The following is a 10,499-nucleotide window of genomic DNA, read 5'->3' on the forward strand; positions in this document are numbered from 1 at the left end:
TTCTTTTTGTATCCAATTCAGTTTTTGACACTAAAAAGAACTACAATAGTATTCTCTTTGACGAATCAAAGACTGCAAAAGTCGTGAACAAATATTTAACAAAAATTTTATTATAAATTAGACCAAGTGATGATGATAGGAAAGATGATTGTGGATTGTAGGACAATCCGACGGTGCAGAGATGGCGAGTGCACGGAGAATCAATGGATGCACGCGTAGAAGAACATTGGCGCGTAGGGTCAAGGGCTTGATGACGCGCGTGGGGGGTTTGCTTTAAACGCGTGAAGAAGGTTTAATTCCCACAAAATGGCTCGGCTCAAGGCTCAAGCCGACGGTATATTACACTGTCACTCTCACTCCCATCTCTTCCGTTTAACTGTTCTTTCTTTTCTTTTAGGGAATAAGAAAATCTTTATAAATGATAAAATATGTTATCGAAAGAAAGAACAATGTGCACTGAGATATTTACCAACAAAACAAAACAATATAAATACACTAAAAACTCTAAGAAAAGTTACTTATTATTAGCTATGTGTTTTGTGTATTAATGTATAATCAAAATATTATAATGCTAGAAAGTTTGGTATAGTGACCACTGTGAAGGTAACAAATAGTAATATAATTTGTGTTCAAAATCAAAACTGGATACCCAAAATTTATGTGTGTCATCATAAGTTACAAATCAAAATGGTAAACCCACAAAAGAAAACACACTAAGTTTAATTAGAGAGGTCTAAATGATGTGGGAATCATAGAGAAGGCAGGTAAAAAGAAATGAAGAAAAAGCTTCCTGCTTTTATGCTCTCTCTCTCTCTCTTTCATTGAACATGTATAATTATAACAAAGGCGGCCGCATTAAAAGTAAAAAACAGAACATTTTTTTAAGTAGACTTCGTTATTACAGTACTCTCCTACTCACTTGCCATTGTTATTACATAACCAGAGAGCTCTTCTTCACTCTTTTCCTCTCTCTCCCTCCCTCCCTCTTCCATTAAATCTTTGTGGTTCTCTTTTATTGTTTTGATACTGTGCTCTGCTTCGGAGAGTGTAGAAAGAGACAGAGCTAAAGTCTCTGTGTTTCTTCTCAGCAGGACTAAAAGGAAAAAAGGGTAAGAGCTTGGAGACAATTTTTCTTCCTTCATAAGATTCTCTCTTTTTAAACCATAAAAAATCAAAAGATTGTAACTTTTCAATTATTTGTTTGCTTTATATAATTATCTTTGTGTACCGTACAGAAATCGATTGCTAATGTCGGGTGAGAAACAAGCGGAGGAGTCAATAGTAGTCTCCGGGGAGGATGAGGTGGCCGGTAGAAAAGTGGAAGATTCAGCGGCGGAGGAGGATATTGACGGCAACGGGGGCAATGGATTTAGTATGAAGAGCTTCCTCTGGCATGGCGGGTCCGCTTGGGACGCCTGGTTTAGCTGTGCATCAAATCAAGTAAGTACAATTTCGATAATGAATAATTCATCTAGTAGTAATATTTACTATAAGAAAACAAATGTTTCTTTATTATAATAAGACCAAATTACTCTTTTTTCGTCTGTCCTAAAGTTTTTTTTTAATATTCTTTCATAAAACATTCTTGAAATAAATAACAACTTAAGTTATAAAAACAAAAATATATGGTTGCAGGTGGCACAAGTGCTGTTGACGCTGCCGTATTCGTTCTCGCAGTTGGGAATGTTATCAGGAATATTGCTTCAAATATTCTATGGGTTAATGGGATCTTGGACTGCTTATCTCATCAGTGTTCTTTACGTCGAGTATCGTGCCCGTATGGAGAAACAAGAAGCCAAATCCTTCAAAAACCACGTTATTCAAGTAAATTCTTCCTTATTTTAGTTTAGTGACATATTCGAATTTGATCTCACTTTTAGATTTACTAAATTGAATTGCATGTTTGTTTTGTTTTCTTAACACAAAAAAAATAAAATAAAAAAATGGGAAGTGGTTTGAAGTGCTTGATGGGCTGCTGGGTCCGTACTGGAAAGCAGCGGGGCTCGCATTTAATTGCACCTTCTTGTTATTCGGATCAGTCATCCAGCTCATTGCTTGTGCTAGGTACTTCTTCCTCTCTTTTTTATTACTTTTTACCAATCTTTTTAATAGTATATTGATATAGAGGGACAAATACATATATCTAAATGATACCATCAATTGATTCATGTGTGTGTTGTTGTTGGGATGATGCAGCAATATATATTACATAAACGATAGGTTAGACAAGAGGACATGGACTTATATATTTGGGGCTTGCTGTGCCACGACCGTTTTCATACCATCTTTCCACAATTACCGTATTTGGTCTTTCCTCGGCCTTGGCATGACCACCTACACCGCTTGGTACCTCACCATCGCCTCTTTTCTCCATGGTCAGGTATGTCCTCATCAAAATCAAATGATTTAAATGAAGAAAAAACAATGTGACTTAAACCGGTTGTAACTTACTGGTTTGTAGGCGGAGGGTGTGACACATTCCGGTCCAACCAAGCTTGTGTTGTACTTTACCGGAGCCACCAACATCCTCTATACCTTCGGTGGACACGCTGTGACCGTGTAAGTATTTTTAATATTTCTCATGGATTTTCAATTAATTGTATAATCCACAACAATTGGAAAAGTGATGCATTCCTAACAAACTAATTATAGTTGGATATAAGTTATAATTTCTTCTCCATATACAGCATTTGTTGTGTTGCAATTTGCAAATATTAAAAAAAAAAATGAATTTTCCCTGAAGATTTATGTTTCCTTCTTCTTTTTTAAAGACTCATCTCTTTTAGCTTCTATATGTGCAGCTTTTGCCGGTTACTTTAGGTTCTGTCCTAAACGCACAAACAGACAAAATCATTATTACGGAATAAATAAAGACAAATTTACCAGAAAAATTCTATTTACCTTTTTAACACACACTATAGCTACTAGCTACTGAACTCAATTCCTAACATTCTTTTTATTTTAGTAAATTTTACTCACAAATATCTATCTCATCTTCGAGAGTACGACTACGTAACGTAACCACAGTGGTCGGACCCGGACGGCCAATCTCTGGTCGGACCCATAAATCCACTGTAAAAGACTTTTATGCCATTTCCTTTTACATTTTATCTATAAAAAAAGTTATAAAATTTTCAGGGAAATAATGCATGCGATGTGGAAACCAAGGAAGTTTAAGAGCATCTACTTGATGGCAACTCTGTACGTCTTCACATTAACGCTTCCGTCAGCCTCCGCCGTCTACTGGGCTTTCGGCGACCAACTTCTCAACCACTCAAACGCTTTCTCTCTCCTCCCTAAAACGCGTTTCCGTGACACCGCCGTTATCCTCATGCTCATCCATCAGGTTCCTATCATCCTAACTCTCACTATGTTACATGTCTCACAATAATTACACTATGCCATTAATGATTGGTCCAAGTTACATGCTATTATTTATACGGTACCGGTCCATACTAAGAACATTATTCTCTTTCGCAATGAAATTCATACTCATAAGGAATCTTGTTATAGTTTATGACATGGATAAATACGTCTAACTAGTTAATTAACATTTTTCGCCGTATTAACATCTAGGGCGAATGATATATATGTATGAATACAAATGTTATCGGATTATATATTCTTTCTCAAAATTTTGTTTTGGATTTACAGTTTATAACGTTCGGGTTTGCGTGTACACCATTGTACTTCGTATGGGAAAAAGCGATCGGAATGCACCACACAAAGAGCTTATGTCTAAGAGCGCTGGTGAGGCTACCGGTGGTGGTTCCGATATGGTTTTTGGCAATCATCTTTCCCTTTTTCGGGCCAATAAACTCGGCAGTTGGAGCCTTACTTGTTACCTTCACCGTCTATATCATCCCTGCCTTAGCCCACATGCTCACGTACCGCACCGCCTCTGCCCGCCGGGTACCTACATTCTTCTCTCGCTCACATTACCATTCCTAAACTATACTAAAGATTTTATGAATTCAGTAGATGACATACATTTATTTCATTTAGATAGATAGTTTTGTAAAAAAAATTATTGGAGGAGAGAGATAAAGATATACATACGTTGGTCCATAGTATATAATGAGCTGGCTTATAATACTTTTGCATTTAATCACATATCAATGGGGTAGGTCCATAGTATATAATGTGTCCATTATTGTCACTTGACTAGTTTTATAAATGTCTATAACATATATTCTCGTCGATGATTAAAATAAGTAGATTAGTTCATGCAATGATATGATACGATGTATTGATTTGGCTTTTTTTCTTTAAACGTGATGGCGTGGCAGAACGCGGCGGAGAAACCACCGTTTTTTATCCCTAGCTGGGCTGGAGTTTACGTGATAAACGCTTTCATAGTGGTTTGGGTCCTAGTTCTCGGGTTCGGGTTTGGCGGATGGGCCAGTATGACCAACTTCATCAGGCAAATTGATACTTTTGGCCTCTTTGCCAAATGCTACCAATGCAAACCACCTCCAGCTCCGATCGCCGCCGGAGCTCACCACCGCCGTTAGTTAACGTAAGCGACGTGTGATAGTGTGATTGAACCCTTTTTTCTTTAATTCTGTATGAAAGAAAATATCTGTAATTCAGTGATTTAGTGAATCTATGCTATAAAATTTCGTTGAAGTCACGTACGTGATTAGGGAGCTGGTGCTGTTTTGTGTTGTCACGTGCCAGTCTTCAGTTTTATGACAGACTAATAGGTCTTCCTAACTGGTAGAAAACAACTGGGTGAGGACAAAATGGTTTTCATTTTTATCAATCAGCCAATCTGTCATATTTGACTCCGAGAGGACAATACAAACATTTTGTATAACCATTTTAATCAATCCAACTTTCGAATTAATGTAAAACCTAGCAGGCTATATCGGCCCAATATAAGACCAGACCAAAATAGTGGGGTTGATATCTTATTGTGAAGGTTTCTTTGCTTCGTGTTTAATTTTATTGAGAATTTATTATTCTGTTTTTAAAATGAATTAAAGTATTAAATCTATATTACATAAAATCATGTTGAGCTTCGAATATCAAAATTTACAGATCAACTAAGAACAATATGCTTAATCGCAGTTTTCGACGTTTTTAAAATTTTAATATTTAAACTAATCTTTAAAAGTAATAATGAAATTAAGATGGTTTTAGTTATTTTAACATTATTTTCTTAAGGTTCGGTGGTAAAAACTCAACGGCTAGTCAGATGGTTCGGGTAAGACTTTCCATTTTTCTGTGACGTCTTTGGTTTTGCCACGTGTATTCTCAGTTGCTGTTAAACCCAACCAAAATTAGTGGGGCTTAATGTCTTATTGTGTACCTGAAGGTTTTGCTTCTTATTTACAACAAAGTTATCTACAGTGTGTGTGATTAATGGAACAAATTCAAACAATAGACTATGATGATACAGAACTAATTTCACAGATTATGCAATGCTCTGAAACCAGTTTCCACATGGCACTTCCTTGTTCAATTTCGTATTTCCTGCTAAACTTATTCCACAGATGCAAACCATAACCATTCCTCTGCATATGAAGAAGCTTGGTTTTGACCCATTTCGAATCTTTCTCTGTTTTAGGCACTTTGAACAACTTCTTAATCTCGAGCCAGTTTACCGAATAGAACACAGATGGTCGCATGACGGTGAAGTTATAGCCACTTGATCCTTCTACAGCTCTAGCCACTCGTGAAACAAGGTATGGTCCGTTGTATCCCCATATGTTTCCGTTGAAAGTTTTAGCGAACTCTTCCATGAATTTGAGTAACAGAGGATGGTTCTTGTCGAATATTAGTACCGCGTTGTTTAGTCTTGTCCAATTCGTTGATGAAGGATCAAGTGTTTGTGCACCAATCACGTTTCTCAGACCTTTGAAGCTTTTTAGAACAATCATGTCTGTGTCTAAGTACACACCTCCATATTTGTACAAGTAAGCAAGCCTCATGAGATTTGAGAGATTCTGAGCTAAAGAAATCTTTCCGGGATCTCTTTTACCGCTCTTTATTTCGTCGAGCCACAACTCTCCCGCGGTTCCTTTGAGCAGAAAAGGCAAATCTGGTGTGACTGCAAGAACTTTGTAACCACGATCAATAAACGGCTTCAAAGTTGCATAACCTTGAGGAGAATCCATGGTTGCGGATAAGATCATCAAGCAACCATACGGATGAGACTTAAAGACACTTTCAATAGCTAAAACCTCTCTATTGCCAAAGAAATCTGCTGGTGATATCCATGTCATGACGAAGTTGACTTCGCATCCATCACCGACAAACTCATTTACCCTCTTTTGAAACTTGTCAGACAAGTTATCTCCACTGAAAACTTCGATAACTTGGAGCTTCTCGTTTACTTGTGTCTGTTGTTTGAGCAGATCACTTCTTTCACCTTCTCTCTCAGAACTCAGAGGTAAGTGTGGAATCACTCTCTTGATCTCTATCTTCACTCCTGAGAAATCTCTATGCGGTTGCATCGAGAAATTAGAAATTAGAGTAAACGTGGTAACCACGATCAGAGTTACAAAGCTGATAGCGAAGGCGGTGAAAAGTGATGATGATCCTGATTGGTTTAGTCGTCTGTTATCAATCACCACCGTGAATCTCTTTTCTATATCATGACGATCCATAATAAACACAGAACTGAAATGTTCTGAAGTTGGAAACCAGAAAAGAAAAGGAGATTTAGATTGATAAGAAAGAAACCACTTTTGAGTTTCTCTGTGTCTGTTTTATTTCTTGTTTAACTTGTTTTGACCACGTTCTTGTCTTTGGGGGCTGTCTAGTTTTGAAAAGTTAAAGAACTCAGACATAGACATTTTTGACGTATTACCGAAATAATTAATATTGATGAAACGAATAATGGGAAAATAAGTAATTTCAAATTTCTAACAACACATATATTTAAAGTTTTAAAAGGATTCTTTTTCATTCATCCTAAATGGAAATGTTCTAAATATATATTTTTTTGGTTTAATGTGAATCTAAATGTTCTAAACAGCTAATAATATTTTTGTTCTTTTCAATTATTTGGGGTTATCATCACATATTTTGTAGAATTCTCTAGTCATACCCTTAATAGTACTACACTAACCAAAAACTGTTTCATATGAAAACTTGTACATACTTTATTTGTCATTCTTTATTACTAACATTTTCTATTATTGCCTTATTGGTCAACTTTTTGGCTAACACGGAACATAATAACTAAAGTTCGATGTGTATTCTTCTTACGAAAATACTGATTTATATCGTATTGATATTTCTGTTTGAACTCTTAATCAATGATAAGTGTTAATATATTGTTATTTGGTTGATGCAAAATGATATTTGGAAAAAGACGTGTGTGTATTAAAATCCAAATTATCAATGACTCATTGTATTTCAATCTCTAGGCTTTCTAGTTTCTAGCTTTGATAAGGTTCTTATTTTATTATAATACTATTTAAACAATGTTAGTTGGATTTTAATATTATTTTGAATGAAAAACCCTGCTATTTTACGGTTGACTAATTAAGAAATATAAAATATTAAGACATTTGAACTATGCAATAACGACAAAAATATGTAAACTCGAATAGATAGAATTGGTTGGCTGGATTTTGGTTTAGCTCCAAATTCAGTTTTCACTATTAGATCCTTAATGTTTACTATAGGTTAGAATAAGATGAATTGTGAATTAGTAAATGAATGTATAGAATATAATATATGTATTTTATTGGTTCTATAAGGCATGATTAGGGTTATCTTTGTTTATCTTTATATTGGAAACTTGATTGGTCCATGCATAATCAGTTTCCTCCACACGACTTGTCAAAGCTATGTAAGCATTTTGACCGTAACAACTGAAAGCACCTTATAGAATTAAATTATATATGTATCACATTACTTTAAATCTCATTACTGTAGATTGATAATATCAGCTCAACAACAACTAGAGAAATGCAACTTATGCAGCAGTATAAGTTTGTTGTATTGTTCCTCCGATCCTTCCAAGTTCCAAGCCTATTCATTGACATAGACAACGTTTCTAAAGCTAATGAAAGATTGCATATAAACTTTGTGTAAGATCCACCAAAGTCAAAATTAATGGCAATGGATCATAATTTGGCCCATGGGCTTTAAGTGAATTATATGGAATGATCTAATGACATTTATGCCCCTAAGGTTTTGACCGTCACGCAGAAACCAAGGAGTTAGTTCCAATCACGTGGGAAACAATCGCGTAAATCGGACGGTAGAAATTAAATGCGGGTGAGCACCGAGCTGTGAGTATAAGAGAATTCCAATGTTCAGACAATTGCCACGTGGACTTATGCTTTGCTTTCGTTTCCACACAGTACATTGCTCCCTTCCCACTCACACAAACCAAAAACCAAAAACTCTTCTTCTTCTGATGAAAGATGATTGGCATTGGAAGAACCCTAACTTCTTCTTCTCCATCTAAGATCATTCTCGAAGATCTTCCTCCTGGAATTTATCGCTATGGAACAGAGATATTCACTTCCGTTCCCAGGAAAACGTTCCATCACATCAAGTTTTTGCGTTTGGATTCTGCTCAGAGCAGCAGGATTCTTAAGCCGGTCCCGCTTCGTTCTTCGTCGATTAAGGATTCGCAGGTAATTAATCACACCTCTCTTTCTGTCTTTCACGTGTAATCGTTTCTCTGTAATTCCTATTTGCTCTGTTTACGACGAAGAATGAGATTCAGGTTTGTTCATACATTTTGATAGGTAAACGTAGAAGATGAAGAAATCGAAGCTTCTAACAAAACAGTTCGTGTAAGGTTCCAGTTGCGGAAAGAATGTGTCTTTGGGGAACATTTTTTCATTGTTGGTGATGATCCTGTGTTCGGTGGCCTTTGGGATCCAGAAACTGCCTTACCACTGAACTGGTCTGATGGCAATGTTTGGACTGTAGATTTGGTATAAATGAGTGAATTTCTTTTTCTTTAAGAGTTTAAAATACTGAATGTGTTAGGTTTACCCTGATGTTGCTTTCTTTCTGCTCAGGATTTGCCTGTTGGAAGATTGGTTGAATTTAAGCTTTTATTGAAGGCACAGACAGGGGAGATTTTGTGGCAACCAGGTCCAAACCGGGCTCTTGAAACCTGGGAAACTAACAAAACTATCAGAATATGTGAAGACTGGGATAATGCTGATCTTCAAATGATGATTGAGGAAGATTTTGTGCCTTACACCAATATTTCGTCGATCGGTTCAGAAGATGAGGATGAAGTGCTTGGTAGTGTACAACAAAACTCTTCAGTAGTAGCTGTAGAGAATGCAGGATACGTGAGTGATGAGTCTGCCCAGAATTCGAGTTTCAGTATCCAAAGTGAGAAAACTATGGAACCTTCGAATGGAGCTTTGACTGCTCGGGAGGTGATCAAAGAAGCCATGTTTACTGAGGAAGAAAGTCCAGTTTTGGTTCCTGGATTGATTCCTCTGTCTGACTTGGATAATGAACAAGTGGAAGTTATTAATGAAGGTAAAGCAGAAACGTTCCCGGAGGTAATAACCTGATCAGTTTTGAAGTTTTATGTTCCTGTTTTTCTATAAAAACCTTAAGAGCTGTTGTTATGCACACTGCTGCTGATGGTAATGAAATCTTTGCATGTGGATTATTGATGCTTTAAGACATCATGTTTGTGTGTAGAATAAGACTATGCTTGTCCACTGGTTCAATGTATATTGTTACCCCAGTTCATGATAAAAGTTTCCTTCACTATATTGACTATTCTTGTCCACTGGTACAATGCATATCTAACTGTTAAATTATTTTCCAGCAATGTGATTTTCGGCTGCAAATGCCCTTCTTGTGCTATTTGCAGGTAGATAAGAAGCAAGAACCCAAAGCAGAAAGAAACAAGAAAGCAAAAGTAAAAGCGATTTCATTATTCGAGAAATCGGAGCAAGAAGCAGTGAAAAGTGTAGAGCAGAGGCAATACAATGCAGTAGAGGAAGAGCAGCAGCGGCTAGAGACAGAGCCGCTTGGAACGCCGGATGTGCTTTTTGAGAATGATATCCAATGGGGACGCAGAACACTTTACAAGCTTCTAAGCAACTTTAGACTTTTCTAAACTCGACTAAGTTTTGAGTGCATACATACATCGGCAAAAGAGCCTCAAGAGTCAAGAAGATGTTTCCGACAGATAGTCAAAAACTGCTCTTAAAAGGTAGGCTACCTTCTTCTTCTATGCTCATCTTTACGTTTTGTATCTATGAGAACTGGGAGTAGATTGAAACCAATGTTGTGTTGTCTTTGTATATATGTAATGATCAAATGGTTTTGGTAAAGAGAAAGATGAAGAAAGAATGGACTGTTAGTGTTAGCTGTTAAGTACATAGGACAGTATGTAGCATCTGGATCCTATTCTCCCATATAATTGTATTGTTGCTACATAATAATGATGATGATGATGATGATTATCTTATGATTGAACTTACAATTCCAATGTCTTACATAATGATGATGATCATGATTAAACATATCAATAATTTAGTTGTACATTT

General features: G+C 36.4%; 3 protein-coding genes and 1 long non-coding RNA gene across 7 annotated transcripts; 2 read left to right on the forward strand and 2 right to left on the reverse strand.

The window, feature by feature from the left end:
• Positions 1-181: 181 nt before the first annotated feature.
• AT5G00745 lies at positions 182-457 on the reverse strand. The gene has a single exon (NR_142422.1). It is a non-coding gene; the product is annotated as an other RNA (long non-coding RNA).
• Positions 458-556: 99 nt separating this feature from the next.
• Positions 557-4,856, forward strand: LAX1 (uncharacterized protein). Of its 2 annotated transcripts, NM_120202.5 has the most exons (9): positions 557-1,109; positions 1,236-1,440; positions 1,636-1,824; positions 1,952-2,064; positions 2,197-2,380; positions 2,462-2,559; positions 3,139-3,346; positions 3,655-3,912; positions 4,290-4,856. In NM_120202.5, exons 2-9 carry the CDS (start codon positions 1,249-1,251, stop codon positions 4,512-4,514), a joined length of 1,467 nt encoding a protein of 488 aa, NP_195744.1. In that variant the 5' UTR covers positions 557-1,109; positions 1,236-1,248; the 3' UTR covers positions 4,515-4,856. The 2 variants fall into 2 exon arrangements, with proteins under 2 accessions (NP_195744.1, NP_974719.1); NM_202990.2 differs by lacking the exons at positions 557-1,109; positions 1,236-1,440 and having other exon boundaries at positions 1,554-1,824.
• A 340-nt stretch (positions 4,857-5,196) lies between these two features.
• AT5G01250 (alpha 1,4-glycosyltransferase family protein) lies at positions 5,197-6,791 on the reverse strand. The gene has a single exon (NM_120203.3). It carries the CDS (start codon positions 6,612-6,614, stop codon positions 5,391-5,393), a length of 1,224 nt encoding a protein of 407 aa, NP_195745.1. The 5' UTR covers positions 6,615-6,791; the 3' UTR covers positions 5,197-5,390.
• Positions 6,792-8,288: 1,497 nt separating this feature from the next.
• AT5G01260 (Carbohydrate-binding-like fold) lies at positions 8,289-10,475 on the forward strand. 3 transcript variants are annotated; one of them, NM_202991.2, is made up of 4 exons: positions 8,289-8,603; positions 8,718-8,909; positions 8,997-9,497; positions 9,818-10,475. In NM_202991.2, the coding sequence occupies exons 1-4, from the start codon at positions 8,388-8,390 to the stop codon at positions 10,064-10,066; spliced, it is 1,158 nt and encodes a 385-aa protein (NP_974720.1). In that variant the 5' UTR covers positions 8,289-8,387; the 3' UTR covers positions 10,067-10,475. The 3 variants fall into 3 exon arrangements, with proteins under 3 accessions (NP_974720.1, NP_001330872.1, NP_568087.1); NM_001342580.1 differs by having other exon boundaries at positions 8,997-9,474; NM_120204.3 differs by having other exon boundaries at positions 8,303-8,603; positions 8,997-10,426.
• Positions 10,476-10,499: the final 24 nt, after the last annotated feature.

Source organism: Arabidopsis thaliana, chromosome 5 (assembly GCF_000001735.4).
Source record: "Arabidopsis thaliana chromosome 5, partial sequence".
NCBI lineage: Eukaryota > Viridiplantae > Streptophyta > Magnoliopsida > Brassicales > Brassicaceae > Arabidopsis > Arabidopsis thaliana.

Excerpts from the sequence above, each read along its gene's own strand:
- LAX1 (NM_120202.5), top strand. The coding sequence starts at position 1,249 with ATGTCGGGTGAGAAACAAGCGGAGGAGTCAATAGTAGTCTCCGGGGAG. Across the intron at positions 1,441-1,635 it reads TTAGCTGTGCATCAAATCAA|GTGGCACAAGTGCTGTTGAC; the intron begins GTAAGTACAATT and ends ATATGGTTGCAG. Across the intron at positions 3,913-4,289 it reads GCACCGCCTCTGCCCGCCGG|AACGCGGCGGAGAAACCACC; the intron begins GTACCTACATTC and ends ATGGCGTGGCAG.
- AT5G01250 (NM_120203.3), bottom strand. The coding sequence starts at position 6,614 with ATGGATCGTCATGATATAGAAAAGAGATTCACGGTGGTGATTGATAAC.
- AT5G01260 (NM_202991.2), top strand. The coding sequence starts at position 8,388 with ATGATTGGCATTGGAAGAACCCTAACTTCTTCTTCTCCATCTAAGATC. Across the intron at positions 8,910-8,996 it reads ATGTTTGGACTGTAGATTTG|GATTTGCCTGTTGGAAGATT; the intron begins GTATAAATGAGT and ends CTTTCTGCTCAG. Across the intron at positions 9,498-9,817 it reads AAGCAGAAACGTTCCCGGAG|GTAGATAAGAAGCAAGAACC; the intron begins GTAATAACCTGA and ends TGCTATTTGCAG.